We start from the raw sequence: 18,399 nt of genomic DNA, 5'->3' as shown, positions 1-18,399 counted from the left end.
TACAAAGAAATTTTTCGTTAGTCCTACAATAATTTTTTCAAGTGTTGTTCCTAAAATACTTTGCTACGCATCGGCTAACACACTCGTGCACACATGTCAGAGGTGATTTTGTAAATGCCATTGAAACGAATACGTATTCATTCGAATGTTGGAAATGAAAACACACATAAATGTGAGACATTCCATTCCAGGATGAAACCTTTAACACATATAACAAGATAGAAATGTTATACAAAAATTATACAATTGTTCTACAGCTACAGTTCTACAAATTAAAATAAAACATTATAATATATGCAGTGTTAAATAATTACAAAGTGTAAGACTAACAAGGGAGGTTATCTAAGTATCCCCCTCCGATTTCCATGAAACTTGGCAGTATAGTGGGGCCCAAAGGAAGAATTACGTGTTTTTTTGTTTCAGCTAAAAAACTGTTTTAGGGGGCAAAACCCCCTCAAATGTCAGGATGAAGACAAATTGAAGTGAGGGTCTGACCCCTGTGTCCCCCTCCGATTTCCATGATACTTGGCAGGTGTATAGTGGGGCCCAATGGAAGAAATACGTGTTTTTTGTTTCAGCTAAAAAACGGGTTTAGGGGGCAAAACCCCCTCAAATGTCAAGATGAGGACAAATTGAAGTGAGGATCGGACCCCTGTGTCCCCCTCCGATTTCCATGATACTTGGCAGGTGTGTGTATAAACGGGCCCAAATGAAGAAATACGTGTTTTTTATTTTGTTTCGGCTAAAAAACTGTTTGAGGGGGCAACCCCCCTCAAATGTTAATATGAGGACAAATTTAAGTGGGCATTTGACGTATGTGTCCCCCTCCGATTTCCATGAATCTTGGCAGGTGTATAGTGGGGCCCAATAGAAGAAATACGTGTTTTTTATTTTGTTTCGGCTAAAAAACTGTTTGAGGGGGCAACCCCCCCTCAAATGTCAATATGAGGACAAATTTAAGTGGGCATTTGACGTATGTGTCCCCCTCCGATTTCCATGAATCTTGGCAGGTGTATAGTGGGGCCCAATAGAAGAAATACGTGTTTTTTTTGTTGTTTCAGCTAAAAAACGGTTTTACAGGGCGAAACCCACTCAATTGTCAAGAGGAGGACAAATTGAAGTGGGGATCTGACCCCTGTGTCCCCCTCCGATTTCCATGACACTTGGCAGGTGTGTGTATAAACGGGCCCAAATGAAGAAATACGTGTTTTTTTTGTTTCGGCAAAAAATTTGTTCTAGGTGGCAACCTCCTCTCAAATGTCAAGATGAGGACAAATTGAAGTGGGGATCTGACCCCTGTGTTCCCCTCCGATTTCCATGAAACGTGGCAGGTGTATAGAGGGGCCCAAAGGAAGAATTACGTGTTTCTTTGTTTCAGCTAAAAACTGTTTTAGGGGGCAAAATCCCCTCAAATGTCAAGATGAGGACAAATTGAAGTAAGGATCTGACCCCTGTGTCCCCCTCCGATTCTCATGAAATTTGACAGGTGTATAGAGAGGCCCTATCCCCCCTGTTTCTTCCTATGCCATATTTACGTGGTTTCGGGGTCAGATCCCCACTTCAATTTCTCCTCATCTTGACATTTGAGGGGGGGGAATGAAAACACACATAAATGTGAGACATTCCATTCCGGGATGAAACCTTTAACACATATAACAAGATAGAAATGTTATACAAAAATTATACAATTGTTCTACAGTTACAGTTCTACAATTTAAAATAAAAAAGTTCTGTATCTGGATTTCGGATCCGCCAGGATACACCTGCCACGTTCATGGAAATCGGAGGGGAACACAGTGGTCAGATCCCCACTTCAATTTGTCCTCATCTTGACATTTGAGAGGTGGTTGCCCCCTAGAACAAATTTTTTGCCGAAACAAAAAAACACGTATTTCTTCATTTGGGCCCTGCAAGTTTCATGGAAATCGGAGGGGGAGACTTAGACCTCCCTTGTAAGTGTATTAATTAATTACAAATCGCGCACGCGCGCACACACACTATATATATATATATATATGTGTGTGTATGTATATTATATATATACGTATATTAGCAGGTAACAATATGTTTTATAAGCACATTCTTACTTTCCAAAGAAGCGCATGTGGGATGGCAAAACGGATCCGGATCCGAAAATTCCGGATCCGGATCCAAAACGACCGGATCCGGATCCGAAAGTACCGGATCCGGATCCGAAAGTACCGGATCCGGATCCGAAAATTCTGGATCCGGATCCGAAAGTTCTGGATCCGGATCCGAAAATACCGGATCCGGATCTGAAAATTCCGGATCCACGGATCCGGATCCGAAAATTCTGGATCCGGATCCGAAAGTACCGGATCCGGATCCGAAAGTTCTGGATCCGGATCCGGATCTGAAAATTCCGGATCCACGGATCCGGATCCGAAAATTCTGGATCCGGATCCGAAAGTACCGGATCCGGATCCGGATCTGAAAATTCCGGATCCGAAAAATTTTAGGATCCGGATCCTTAGGATCCGGAACCAACCGGATCCGGATTTCGGATCCGCTAGGATCCGGATCTGGCCATCCCTACTTTGCACTAATGGAGTATCTATCAGACATTCGGTAGACGGTTTCATCTTGCCGTTAAAGACAGCTGCGGTTGTAGTAAAGAGCCCAGCGGACCTTCAAGGCTTTGATGCCGACTCTTGTTTTCGTCTTTTCGCGGAGCGGCACACCCTGAAATTTGTTGTCCCTTAGTTTTCAGACAAATAACCATTTTATGATGCCTGTCCTCGGTCGAACATTAGGCAGGAAATCAGGGAAAATTGAAGTCACAAATGGGTCGTTGATCCTTGTCAGGGAATTTTCACTGGTGGCTTGACAAGCAAGGACACAGTTGTCCATTACCAGAACTACAACTTTGTTATGACGCAATTTTTCTTTTCACAATTATGTTTTTCTTCCTTCTATTCGAGTGCAATCGCGCTTGCACTAGAAATTAGCAAATAACTGATTTGGAAGCTCGAGGCCCTGTACGGTGGCACGCGTCGCACTCTCCTAAAACATTACCAGTACCAGAAGGATATATAGTCGACATGGACGTCCGCAGGATTTTTCCTGGGGGGGGGGGGGGGGGGGGGTGGCAAACAAGGCACATTTTCTCCAAAAATAGTGTTGTTCCCTAAAAAAAAACATTGCTTAAATTTAATTTATGATGTCCATGCAATAACTAACACATATTATTGTGGCTAAAATGAAATTATGTGTGTAAAATACATAATTTTTGGTTGACTTTCATTTTCTAGGGGGGGCCACGGGCCCCCTTCTGGACGCCCATGATAGTTGATAGTCTGGCGACATAACCCTTAGCAGCAAAGATTGTCTTAAGCTTTTCCTATGTACTGCCCAAATTCTCATGAACAAAAAAGCTAGAGGTTCCTTTGGTGAACAGTAGACCAGTGCAGTGGTGGCATTTAGGGGGCGTTGCCCCTCCCCTTTTCGCCACTTTTGCCCCCGCACTATGCTAATCCATATATACACAAAGGGAAATAAACAATATTTGCCCTCCCTGCAGTTTTGACACCTTGCTCCCCCCCCCCCCCCATTTTGGAATCCAATCCCCACTGACCAGTAGATATCTATAACTTTGGCAGCAGTAGTGTGGCAATAACACTTTTGTGGGTCAAGCACTTCCAATCTCTCTCTCATTGACACACACGTGATCAGTGAATCTAGTCCCACAGCTGCTTTATTTCTTTCTATGAGATTTCAATTGGCTGTGATGCGGAGTAAACACTGACAACATAGAGTGCAGTTCAACCCTCAGCACATGAATCTCTTCTTGGCACAACCAAGAGAATGGCTTTTGGGGCTGAAGCTCTAATGAACATTGAAAGTATGTTGAATAAAATGTATGATCTATCTACAAATACAGTTGAACCCCAGTTATATGAATGACAAGGTGAAGAGAAAATAATGCATATAACTGAGAATTGCTTACAAATCAGATTTAGATACCATGTCAAATTATTATTAAAATACTGTAATTGAATCTATTTTGAGGAACAAGATATATGTAATAGATTATTTTTGTCATAAAGTGCTAACTTAAGGAATCTAAAAGTTTGATTCCTAAATACAGCTAAGAAGCACTTTATCCAAATCTGCATATCTTCTCTCTTGTTGACGACTGTTTTGTTCATTTACTACCCAATTTTAAAAAATCATCTAGAATAGCATTTCCGTTACTAATGAATGACTGTGCAAAGTGTGGCATAAGGGAAGCCTAATTCCGCAGCTTTTTTAGTTTTATGTGGATTAGCATACACTTCCCCTATAAATTTTACTTTCTAGTCAAGCGTATTAACTTTTCCTCCTCTTTGTTTTCCATGGTCGACCAGCAGCAACCGAAAACAGTCACTGAAGGACCCGCTGTTGTTCTTATTATGGTACATGGCAAACGTCAGCTATCAGCAATGCAACGTGTGTACTTTCGTATCGCAATTACGTACAATAGAAAATGCATTTCATGTCGTGAACAACTTCAGTAAATCTTTCTCCTCTGATTTCATGCCGCCTCTCATTGCCTTCTCCCGACACCACCGCGAAGTACTCGTCTATCTCACAACTTGAGACCGACCGCCACCATGCCTGCCTATAACTACTAACTCTCTAGCCTTCCTAAACCCGAAGGTTCATGGCTGCAGCAACACATGCCTTCCATCTGTCCCTATCTTGAGCAAGTTCTATATACTCTTTTCCATCCCTACCGATTTCCCTTAGGTCCATCTCAACGTTGTCCCTCCATCTTCGTCTTCCTACTGGTCTCTTACCATCAGGTTTCCCAACAAGAATCCTGTAAACTCCTCTTTCCTCTCCCATTTGTGCCACATGGTCTGCCCACCTAAGCCTTCTTGATTTAATTATTCTAATAATATCTGGACATGAATACAAATTGTGTAGTTCTAAATTATGTAACCTTCTCCACTCACCTGTCTCCTCATCCCTTTTAGGTCCAAAGATTTTCCCAAGGATCTTATTTTCAAATACTCTCAATTTATGTTCCTCTTTCAATGTAAGGGACCAAGTTTCGCATCCATATAATACTACAGGTAAAATTACTGTTTTGTATATTTTAACTTTTAGTTTCTTAGATATTAAACGAGAAGACAAAAGTTTATGAAGAGAGAAGTAACATGCATTTCCTGAATTAAGCCTACTTTTTATTTCCTCTTTAATATAATTTTCGTTTGTTAATATTACTCCTAAGTATTTGAATTTGGAAACTGGTTCAAACGAGTTGTTATCAATAATTAGATTTTGATTATTACCTAACACTTGGTTTCGGCCTGTAAGCATATATTTAGTTTTCTCTTTGTTAACTTCCAAACCTATCTCTTTACCAGTTTTGAAAAATATTTTAGCATTATTCTTAATTGTATTTATATCATCCCCAAGTAAGTCTACATCATCTGCATATGCTAACAACTGAGTCACACCATTTAATTTTAGTCCTTCTTTAGTTTCGTTTACCTTCCTAACAGCATATTCTAAGGCAAAATTAAAGAGCAATGGAGATAATGCATCTCCTTGTTTTAACCCATCACGAATTGTAAATTTGTCAGACATATTAATACCCACACGAATTTTACTTTCTGTTTCACTGGTGCATATTTTTATCATACTAACAAGCTTCTTAGGTATTCCAAACTCTACTAATATATTATATAATTTATCTCTTTTGACCGAATCATATGCTTTTTTGAAATCAATGAATAGCTGATGGACATTTTGATGTGAAAAATTTGATCTGTAGTTGATCTGTTACGTTTAAATCCACATTCATAATCACCTATAATTTCATTAGCATATGGTGTTAGTCTTGTTAAAAGAATGTTAGACAATATTTTGTATGTTGTTGAGTAGAGAAATTCCACGGTAATTATTGCAGTTCATTTTATCACCTTTTTTAAACACAGAAATAATTATGGATTCTTTCCACTGTTGAGGGATTTCTTCTTTATTCCATATTAAACAAATTAATTTATGAATTTGACATATTAATGAATTTCCACCATATTTAATTAACTCAGCTGGTATTAAATCAATGCCAGGTGCTTTGTTATTCTTTAGCCTTTTAATAGCATCTTTAACTTCAGTCAAGTTAGGTTCTGGAACTAAAGGTTCTGCTGTGTGGACTTCATTTAGTTCTGATTTAGCTCCTACATGAACATTTAAAAGGTCATTAAAGTAGTTCTTCCATCTATTTAGAATATCGCTTGGGTCAGCTAGAAAATCACCGTCTATCTTTTATCAAGTTTACTTTAGGTTGCCACCCCTTTCTAAACTCATTTACACTTTTATATAAATCTCTGATATTTTTGTTTTGGCTGTTTGTTTCAATTTCGTTAATTTTGTTTTTCAAGTAATCTCTTTTTTTACTTCTAAACGTGCGGTTAACTTCTCGCTTTATTCTATTATAATTGTATAGATTTGTATCATCAGAGTTATTTAACCACCTAAGTCTAGCCTGATTTCTTATTTCTATTAGATTATGACATTCATTATCAAACCATGGCTTACTTTTTCTCGGTTTATGGTATCCTATACTTTCTTTAGCTGCTGATTCTATTGCATTACGTATGTGCTCCCAATTCTTATTTACGTCTGTTTCGTTTATATTTTCATCATCATTTAAATCCTGCAAAACATCAAATCTATTTGACAGTTTAATTTGGTAATCTTTCTTAATTCTTTCATCAGTAAACTTTGCTGTATCAAATTTTAGAACTTTTAGATTTTGTTGCTTATGATTTATCACTGAGAGTCTTTCTCTTAATTTAGCAATTACTAAATAATGGTCACTGGCACAGTCAGCACCTCTATGTGTACGAACGTCAATTATACTGGTATGCCTTCTCTTATCAATGAGAATATGATCTATCTGATTATGAGTTTTACCATCTGGAGAAGACCAGGTATATTTATGGATATCTTTATGTTTAAAAGTGGTACTTTTCACAATTAAATTCTTTGAGGTTGCAAAAGTAATCAATCTTATACCATTATCATTACTTAATTCATGAAGACTTTCTTTACCAATCGTGGGTTTAAATGTCTCTTCTTTGCCAATCTGTGCATTACAGTCACCTAACAGTATTTTCATATCATACTGAGAAAATTTATCAAAGACCTGTTCTAACTCTGCATAAAAATCATCTTTAGTATTATCATCTTTATCTTCCGTTGGTGCATGTGTGTTTATTAAAATAATTTTACACCACCTACCCTGTAAAACTGCATATGATATCCTATCATTAACAAATTCTACTGTTTTAAGAGCCGAGATAATTCTATTATTTATGAAAAAGCCTGTTCCAAAATTATGATTTTCAGTACCACCATAGAAAAAAGTATAATTTTTAGTTTTACAATTCCCTTCTCCTGGCCACCTAACTTCCTGGACAGCTACTACATCTAATTTATACTTAACTATCTCATTAACTGTACACTGAAATGCCCCAGGCCATGCCTGCCTATCCTGTTTCGTATTTGAAACGCGCCTATTGTTTTTGTAACAAGAAATGTATACTTCTGTGACATTGTTGTAGCTTGGTTACATACAAATCACCTGTATTTTATGAAAATTAGTATGCATAACACTGATTTACGTATAAAAGCATTAAGTACAAATAAGATTTAATTAATAAGTTTTTAAATTATATTTTGCTGGGACCTCCAGTAATTTACGTATAAAACAGAATTACCAGAACTGAGTTACGTATAAAACGGTTTCCCATCTCCCGAGAGCACTATAAAAGGGGTTAACAACCTGCCTCAGGAGAAGACAACGAGAATACCAAGGATCGAGATGAGATCGCGACTGTACCGGATGCAGAGAATAGACTACAGGGCCGCCCACAAGCTGGGGCCTGCCTAGACGCGAGACTCCTCAGGCCAGCCAGCGGAACCAGCATTCAGGCGATCCCGAGATAAGTACCTGCACTTTTATGGTGTGCTAATCCTTTCGTCCCTAACTTCTCCCTTCTATTATTCTGTTCGAAATAGCTTAGTACATAAAACTCTTAAATAGCTATTCAATTTGTTACGTTAATTACTTGCTCTAACTCTGACTCTTCACCCGTTGCTCAATGGGCCCTACCCTAAAATACAGAGGGTAAAATCCGGTACGGCTAAGGTTTTAACGCCCCAAAATTGTCTCTCCAGGGACTGCCCCTAGGACAGAACCTTAGCTCGTAACTAAACAGTCTCAACTGTAGTCAGGTAGAATGTCGGAACATGTCGTGCAAAAAAAAAAAAAATAAACTCCTGGCCCAAATAGCACATATCAGTCAATCAGTTTCCATTTGGTGATACATTGTCAGAACATTGAATTCTATCCCTATTGTTGTCTGTCTTTCCCAATCAGACTTTTGCAACACTTCGCCATAAAAATAATATAGTTGATGTGTGGATTTGATTGATTGATTGATTAAGTTGGGGTTTTAAGTCCACTTTATGCACAATAAGGCTAATTGGGACTGAACCTACAGTTTAAAGTGGGATCCGAACTACTATGTGCCTCCACCGAGTATCGAACCCAAGACATCTTGATTACAAGGCAACGACGCTACCACTGCGCCATCTCCCATTGATGTATGGAGAAATAAGTTTGGGAAGATATTGAAACAAGTAGTACTTGCGCATATTATTTATTACAGAATATGGTTTTGTAATCATCAATGATTTTTTTTTATGTCCTATAAGTTATTTTTACAACTGAGGCACAGAAAGATATTTACATGTACAGCGTTTAATTACGGAATCACAAAAACAAACAAAAAAATTTGATTCCCTTTAAAAAACAACAACAACCAACCAGACGTAAAATATATTAACATTATTCATGTATGTTCAAATATTGATAATATGCTTTGGAAAAGAAAATACTGGTACATTAAGTTTTAGAAGGAAAATCCATTACCTTGTCTTTAAAAAAAAAAAAGTTACAATCTTAGACCTTTAGCTTTCTAGGCACAATACATTGCGGATGGCACTCACCAATACTATACAGCATAAAAGCATTTCACACCGAAAAAAGTACACACGCATTCGCACACATGCAACTAGTAATAAATATTCAAGTTTTCCTTTAAGTGGAAGGGATGTAATTATTTTTAAAGATAATCCAGCATAAAAACCAACATACACTACTTAGAACTTATGATAATTTTCAGTCTGCGGAAGACAAGTTTAGGGAAAAAAAATTAGTTAAATGCTATTATTTCCACCTTAAAAGGATTTACTTCAATTTCTCTATAAATATGGCAGTTCAGCATAACCAGCCTGAATCGAGTTGCTGTGAAAACTAGTGGTTTTTTTTTCAGAAAAAAGGTAACTGAACATGGTTTGAGTGCAGAGTTTGTTACCTTTTTTAAAACACCCTGTATATAAAAAGACATCCTCTGTATTTGACTTAAGTACATGAAAAATCGGCAAGACTTATTGTCAGAGCACGGTTTTTTAACAACAAATCAGTCGTTTCCTGTGAAAAAAGTTTAACGTTAAATGTACCTAAAAACTGACGGAACCTTGGACAGCAATTGAGACATGGACTAAGCACGTAGGTTAGGTTGGAACAATAAGGGTGTGAAGCACTTTTTTCTACTCTAAAAACTAAACTAAACCCACAGCGCTACAGCCCTTGAAGGGCCTTGGCTTACCTACCGACTGCTGGTCTCCCTCCCACACTGTTCCTCCATCACCTGTTATAGCGTGGAGGTCTTAGACCAGTATTGGGGTGACGGGTGATCAGCCTGACGAACCCCCAGCCGTTGTTGTAGGTCTTCTTGACCGGGTTCGCTCACTCACTCGGAGTTTCCCAATTTCCTCATGATGGTGGGTTGCCACCGGCCCTATACGTAGGCCGAATAAATTCCGACCAAAGCCGGATTCGAACCTACGCCGTCCCGCAGCGAACGATCAAGACGAGTGAACGCCTTAACCCGCTCGACTACGGAGGAGGACTCTACTCTAGAAATTTAAAAAAAAAAGTGCATTTAGAACATCAGCATGTTTTTTATAAGATTTCAGAGGGCCATACCACCATTTGTCTCTGTGAAACATGTAGCACGTAAATCTCCATGGATATGTTATTTCACATAGAAGGCATGAAATGATGGGCACACAGTCACATGATTATGCAATGGAAACACAGTCCGATATTTATTTGTGCACGTTATCAGCCACAGTTACAGAAAGCTGCAAGTTGATTTCACAAATTGCCTGGCTAATACGCAGCACATGTCTTCACGAGTGCATTGTTTACGATGTCCCGAAGTTTCATTTCATAATATTATGTCATTCTTTTCGCATATTACATCCTAGGTCAATAACAATAGAAATACAGGTTTCAGCATTGAAGATACTAGGGGTGTGCGGGATCCCAAAAAGTCGGGATCGGGAAAAAAATTTCCCATCCCAATTTTGGGAAGACTTCCTGACTTCTCAGGAACCTGACCAGTCAGGAAATAGCAAATGATCATTTTAAAAAAATCTTTAATTCTCAACATTTTCTGCATTGCAAGTGTCTGGAACTTATCGCAAATTGTTAGTTTTCATTCTTGAAATTCAAAAACATTCACTTAAGGTGAAAATGACTTGTACAATTCAAGATTTCCAGAGCTTTGGGAAATTTCAAATTTTTTCCATCCCGACCAAAAAAATTGTCCCGCACACCCCTAGAAGATACTGAAAACTAATGCATCTAAGTTCTTCTTTTCTTGTGGACACTGATAAAGGAACTTTTTCCACGGAAAATAAAAGGAACCCCCAACCATTTCTCCCCAAGATGGAAATGGGGGAGTTTTGTGCTAAGATTTCAGCAGTCACAAATTTGCACCTAAAGTGTCATAAATCCACTGTAGAAAACAGTTCGGAAAACTTGTGCAGAATCAAAGCAAATTAGCCACCCACGAACTCCTTTCGGTACACACTATACAGGAATAGAGTTTGAGTTTTTCTAAGTCTACTTTACGCACAAATAGGCTAATCAGGACTGGACCTACAACTGAAAGTGGGAACCAAACCACAATTCAATGTTCCTCCACCGAGGATCGAACCCGGGACCTCTTGATTACAAGGCAATGATGTTATCACTACACCAGGAAGACCCAACAAGAATTAGAAACATCGATGTCTCAAGTGGTGGGCACTTCACTTCATAATTAACCACAATTGGAAAGAAGATAAAGATTGAGATTTCTTGCTCATTTTCAAAACTGTACTTTACTGAATGTCTTAAAGGCAGCACACCAAGCATCAAAGCATTGCTCACTAAGCATTTTGTTTAAATCAATACTTTCTCCAAACAGAAGGGTCCGGGGTAAAAACCAGGTAAGTCAACTCTCGTCAAACTCAACAAAAAATATTTTTAATTGCAAAACGTTACTCAACATATAAATGAAACAGTACAAAAGGCATATGCTTTGATGAATGGGAGTGTCAAATTGAGTTGGTGTTTTAAGTACACTATATGCACAGTAAGGTTAATCGGGACTGGACCTACAGTTTAAAGTGGGATCTGAAACACCATGTGCCTCCACCAGGTATTGAACCCGGGACCAATTGATTACAGGGAGTGTCAAATGTATGAAACGAAAGGAACCATGTTGAAAAGTCCAACACACCAAGATCATGGTAGAAAATGACACCAATGGCAGAAAACTGACTTACCTAATTTTTTTTCTCCTGACCCTTCGAATTCATAAATGAAAAATATATAGTGGAACCTCGATTTTACGTTTTTTCAGGGACCAAGATGAAAAAACTTAAAATGTGTGAAAATGTAAAATCAACGAAAATTTTATAACATGTTAGAACCATTGATTGATTTGTTGTTGATTTAGTGTTTTAAGTCCACTTTATGCACAGTAAGGCTAATCGGGACTGGACCAACAGTTTAAAGTGGAATCCAAACCACTTGTGCCTCCACCGGGTATCGAACCCGGGACCCCTTGATTACAAGGCGACGACGCTTAGAACCATTGAGATTGAATGCATAATATGGGAAAATGTAAAAGTGGGTTCTATTGTAGATATATTACTCCCTATTGCTCAACCTTCGTCAGTAATTCTGAATTTAAAAACAATAAATTACAAAATATTCTCCCAGTGATGGTACAATACTTATGAGCATACTCAACTTTACGATTGCTTTGCTCGTAAGCTCAAAGATATTTACGGTGGCCTGATTAATGGTGACAATGAGAGAAACCTATGGGAAATTCAGTTTTACAATCTTATACAAAATATCACTAGTATTTCAGCTGGGTGTTTATCATATAGGAAACAAGATTTATTTAGCTTCAAATATTTGCTAGTTTTATCACCTACCGAACACTTTCTTTCATTCTACAACAAGTTTACACTAATTTTCTTACGAAAGTAGCAAAGAGTACAAACCTCACAGTCTGTATATAACTACATGTACATACTGGCCAAACATTACATTGTTAACAATTTACTTACATTCATGTTATTTTTCCTTAGGACTGTACATACATATACATATTTAACACAAATTAAGAGTTTTATAAGCAAGTGCGCTATCAATTTTTTCATTAAAATGGCAAAAAGTGGGCACAGATAAAGTTATTCACAATTTCGTTATCAAACTCTTCATTATAAGCAAGTTTATTTACCATGTGTGGTAAATTCTTTGTTTGACCTTGCTAGTTTTTACACTTCATTTTGTATATGAAGGACTCGAACTGGGACTCTGCTGGCATTGTGGGATGCTGTGCTAACCACTCCACCACAGAGATCAAGTCCGAGAGTCCACTCTATGCACTGAAAGGCTAATTGGGACTGGACCTATAGTTTAAAGTGGGATCTGAACCACTATGTGCTTACACTGGGGATCAAACCTGGGACCTCTCGATTACAAGGCGACTACGTGCCCATTACACCATTTACCGAGATCAAAACTACGTCTATTTAATACCACACAAGGTACATAAACTTACTATAATGGCCATAAATAATAAGATATTCTTCCTAATTTTAATAAGCAACTTGAATCATATTATGTAATACTACCTTTTAGCCCATTGAATATTATGCCAACTAGTTATCACATGTGAAGTTCCAGTATTTCAGAACAAAATCTAGTAGTGTACCCAAATTAAGAAAATTTAAGAAAAACGTAAAAATGACATTACATTTAAACTAAAGTTATAAATATGAAAGTCATACTCCCTCAAAATGTACGTAGCACAATAACATATGACGGTCTGGAAAACAAATGAGTAATATCAAAACAAATTACGCAAAAGTCGTAAAATTTTTACATTAATGACAATTGGAATATTTGTCATGAGATTTGTTTAGAAACAGACTGTACGTGTAAATATTTACTGTATGTAGTACTGTATTGTGGGTGTTCAAGAGTTTTATTTTTTTTTCAGTCAAATTTTTACTGCATTTAATGTAATGGCATAATTTCCATTTTCTTCAAACATAATTAACATTGGGATGTATTAATTCATAATTCTGTGTTACAGAGTTGGAAATAATGCTAACATAATATACACTGTGCAGAGCACAAATAATTTAAGTGATAAATTTGTAATGATTTATCAGTTTATGGAAAGGTTGAGATTTAAGAAAGAAATCTTGGGACAAATTGTTAAAATGTCACATCTGGAAAAATTAACATTGTGAAGGGCAAATTGCCTACCATTACATTTGCTGCAATGAAAACTTCATCAAAAAAATATGACTGTGTATGTAAACATAATGTAACTTCTCAGTTTTCACAATACCTGGCCATAGAAAATTTCCTGGCCTACACCAGACTTGTAATGATACATTTTACTGCTAACAAATCATCAAACTCTTTGAATGTCTCATAAATTAGGTCTTCCGTGAAAATATGTATCTTGGTCACTTCACTTTCCTACATCTCGGCAAATACGTAGCAACTGGCAAAAAATGAACATTGCCTAACGGACCAGACAAAGTAAACACAATGTAAGTCTCAGAGCTTGGTAAAAGTGTCATTTCAAGTAGTAGTAATGTTTTGTCCTGAATTTATAACTTTATTTTCCTCTATCAATAATCAACACAAGGAACATTCAAATTAAGCAACTAAAAATTAAAGAATACCATACCTTTTCCACACACTTCTGACTAACGTATGAACAACTGAGGTTTGTGTGGTGAGTGTTGTTATGCGTTATTTTCCTTGCATTCAGACATGTCAGAATACATACTTTACATAATGATTCATACAGAATTATTGCATTAGTCCCTAATCTGTTATTACAAAAGCTACTTTTTAATGTTATTTTCCTTCAAGCACGATTGTCAAAGCTATTTAATCACGTCTATGAAGAAGGGTAGGTTTATTTTGAATGCTTACATCCTATCTGACACCATGTAGTGGCTTGAGGATCTGTTTCAACATGTGAACACTATATTATTTAAGTATAAATATTTCCTTTTAAAAATTAAAGCCTCGTTGGTATTCTTTATTGCTTATCACATTTACCATGTCAGCATGATAGCATCAACAATTGAGAAAAGAGGGGAAAGACAACAATAAGCTCATTCAAAAATCCAAGAAAGCTCTTAACAATGCCTCATCCTACACATACAACCCTTGCTGGAAAAATAGCTATTTTTAAAAGGACTCCGTATTAGAATAAAGAGTAGACAAAAGTATGTATTAGGCCAAGCAAGGTTCGGAAAAGTTCAGTTTTCTGGAATGCTCCATTCATACAAGACAAGCATACACCAATCTACCTTACCATCTTTCACAACATTCTTTATCTTAAATAAATCACTCTATACATGGCTAGCTTCCCACACATTTAGATGCAAGTAACGTACACATGAAACAAAACAAATATGAACTCCAACGAAAAATCACTAACTGTACATCCAATGTATATTTTACTGAAATTTTAACAACGAAACTGCTAAATGCACGACTCCCGAATACTACCGTAAAATAAAACAGACTGAAGCTTTCTGAATGTACGGCCAGACCGTTTCTGCAACCAACATAAATGGTTTAAAGAATCCAATAAACACCACACATACACACATTGCTTTTACATGTTCAGTTAATGAAATACATCTGTAACTAAAGCTGAATCATTTGTAACTATATTAAGAAATAATCTGCTTATGATTTCTCAAATGTACAATTTAATAAATACAATACAGCCTCTTGTTTAGAAATGATATCGCACGCTATTTTAATGTACATGATCACGGCTTACGATCTGCTTTCCGTGCAACACAGTGCACCTTGTAGCTTCCATCTGCTCCGCAAATCCACGGATTGTACCATACATCAGTACAATCGACACATACTCAAGTCTCATTTATTTACACACACGTATTAAAACACATACAACTTTTCACGCACACATTCCCAGCATTCTTTAGTCTGTTATTGATATCTGAGCGAATCCTATCAATGCTTTATCATCAGGGATTTCGGATGCTGGGCAGCCAGAACTCTGAAAAGTACATGAATAAAAAATGAACAGAAAGTAACCAACTTTCATACTATGTAGACATCAAAATTAAGAACTTGGAGGCAGAAAATAGTCAAAGGCCAAAATTACTGACTAATTGCAGCCTAATAAGAAATTTGAAATGGAAAACTGAAAACAGAGATTTCATTATTACATATATCTAGGGCTAAGCTGATATTGATGCTGATGTATCTGTATTGGAAAGTATCGGTTGCAATTCATCTACCGATACCAGCCGATACTTTCTCAGCATTTTGGTCTTTCACGGGGTCCGCAAAAATGCCTCACGACACTTTCGCGGAGTCAAATTGTCCTGGAAATAATGCAAAATTCAAACTTCCTTTTCATTTTACTCTAATTTTGCATGAAAAACTATATTTCTGATTACGTAATATCTATTTTCATATTCTGATGAATTTCTTGGTAAATTGATGCATATATGTAATTGGATAAGCATATTTGCACACCAAGATTGATCAATATTTTGAACAAACTTTAATTATTGCAATTTTCAAGTATCAGTATCGGTGTGAATCGGTAAAGAGTATCGGCTCAGCACTACATATATCCAGTGTGCAAATTAATGGGTGGGGGGGGATGCCAGGTATGTTTTTATCCTCCTCAAGGAAAACTGAATTAAGCATATAGTATACTATTTCTTAACTATGGACTAAACACAGGGGTGGCACCAGGGGGTACTTGCGCACGCCCTACGTTCAACTGAAGACACTAACCCTTACAATGTCATATTTCATGTCCTCATATTGAGCGCTGAATGTTAGGTACTGAAGTAAGACCTATTGTATGCAACAGGCAAGCATTGATACTACTCTGAAAGCTATGCTGATATACATACTTTCCTGTGCTGGTGGCAGCCTCTATCAAGATCAGCGGCCATTTTTTATTCTTTCGCCAGCATTGTTGTTATACATTTTTTCTTCTTTTCTTTCTTCAAGTGGTCTGTTTGTGGTTTTTGATAATTGCCTATAACTTAATGCGAGGATTTTTTCTTCTTTTATGCATTGTCGATAAACTGTTTATTTTCCGTATACTTGTTCTTCCTCGCACTGGAGCAAAAATTTTAGTAGCTTTCAAGGTAACACCCAAGTCGTGCTAGAGAAATTATTAAATGCGAGTTGTAACGTGAAGGGTAGTTTACTTGTTAATACGTTCTATGCACTTGTTCCACGTAACATGTCTAGTAAATATGCCATTTCAGGCTTTTTAAAAACTGTTACGAAGAGGCCCCATGTTCACGAAGAAATTTTACAGTTCGATATAATAGTGTGGCAGAAGGGATTTTAACGAAGACTTAAGTTGCTGTGCACTTCGCATTTTGTCCTGAAGTGGCAGATGGAGGTACAATGTACTATGTATTTTGTACCTCCATTAGTTACATTGAAAAGGTTCAAAAATTGTGTTTTAAAGGCAAGGATAATTTCATTTTGTATTTCACTACATACTTCAATAAGACTGCAACGTGTATGTGAATGTTTACACTGTTATGACCACTTTCTTGAATTATAAAACTTAATCATGGACGTCCAGGGGGATGGGGACACAGCCTCCCTGGAAAAGAGCAGCTTTCAGGTCATCAAAGAGTATTGAGAAATGGTTTAATGAATACAAAGGAGAAAAGGAGTGTGATGAATTGGCAATGACAGAAGTACATGAAGTAAAATGTGGTGGATGTACACTTTTGTTCACAAAAAGTGGCATACTCGTTTGAGTTGAAGTCCAGCTTCGTGGCCGGAAGTACAGCCGAAGTAAGTGTTCAGAAAGCAGCAGTGTTGCTTACTATCAATCAATTTAACCATATGGAGGGAATTTTGTGTCTCTCGGACTCAAAGAAAAGGGCTAACGGAAAGATTGCACCTAGGATTTCAGCTTGCAAATCTGGCCTTTAACCGACATGGGCACCAGCCACGGTGAAGAAACCAAGCTATTCGAGTAATTTATCCATAAGATTGCATCTTTTCCTGCCCAGCTCGAAACTTTTCATGTCGCTTCTCTCTAATTACATTAATTTGAAAGCCATACGCTTCATCAGATAGGGTTATTTAGTGTTGCTTTTCTTCAATTTTTGACTACTCACGATGATGAAGAGAGACTCAAAAAGAGCACCCATGCTCAGGCCAATTTTGAACCCGAGGCCCTCTCATTCTAATGAATTGTCACGAACGTCAAAAACATGTTTCTTTTTTAAATAAATTTCAGGAATATTTCACATTTACATTACATTGACTGTAATCGTGGAAATTCCAGTTAAATAATATTTACGCTGCAATCTTTCCGTTAGCCCTTTTCTTTGAGTCTGAGACACACAAAATTCCCTGCATATGGTTAAATTGATTGATAGTAAGCAACACTGCTGCTTTCCGAATACTTACTTCTGCTGTACTTCCGGCCACAAAGCTGGACTTCAACTCAAACGAGTGTGCTACTTTTTGCTAACAGAAGCGTATATAGGAGACACAGGGAGAAGCATCAACGAAGGAATTAAAGAACATAGAGATACATTAAAGCGGAACATCCAAGACCAGCATTGAGTGAGCATATGTTGACAAAAGGGCACAGGATTAAGAAAGTAAAACTTAAGGAGAAGAGGGGAAAATGAAACAGAGGAAAGTGGCAGAGACAAAGCACATATGCATAAACAGGGGAGAGAAAATTAACAAAATTGAAGGGGAAATTGGAATAAAATGGGCAGAGCTAATAAAAAAGCACGTGGACAGCAAAGTTGGTTAAGTTTCCAGTCACCTTCAATAGAAGATTTCACCTTACCAGATCAGTTCAAGGAGAAAGGGAAGGGTCAGTGCCACCAGAAGGAGGAGGGGAGGGAAGACAAGAAGAGTAGGTTACAGGATGGAGGGGAGAAACAGCC

General features: G+C 37.4%; 1 protein-coding gene across 5 annotated transcripts in view; it reads right to left on the bottom strand.

The window, feature by feature from the left end:
* Window positions 1-10,012: 10,012 nt before the first annotated feature.
* fray (oxidative stress responsive kinase frayed) overlaps window positions 10,013-18,399 on the bottom strand; it is a 223,264-nt gene continuing 214,877 nt past the window's right edge. For all 5 annotated transcript variants that reach the window (XM_083114264.1, XM_083114265.1, XM_083114263.1 and 2 more), the window contains exon 11: window positions 10,013-15,497. In XM_083114264.1, coding sequence (XP_082970390.1) covers window positions 15,420-15,497 — 78 coding nt within the window. In that variant the 3' untranslated portion in view covers window positions 10,013-15,419. The remainder of the gene's footprint in view (window positions 15,498-18,399) is intronic.

The sequence above is a fragment of the Lepisma saccharinum genome, chromosome 29 (genome assembly GCF_977018435.1).
Source record: "Lepisma saccharinum chromosome 29, izLepSacc3.1, whole genome shotgun sequence".
Taxonomy (NCBI): domain Eukaryota; kingdom Metazoa; phylum Arthropoda; class Insecta; order Zygentoma; family Lepismatidae; genus Lepisma; species Lepisma saccharinum.
The sequence above is the reverse complement of the archived record's forward strand: the minus strand, read 5'-3'. Positions and strand labels throughout refer to the sequence as shown.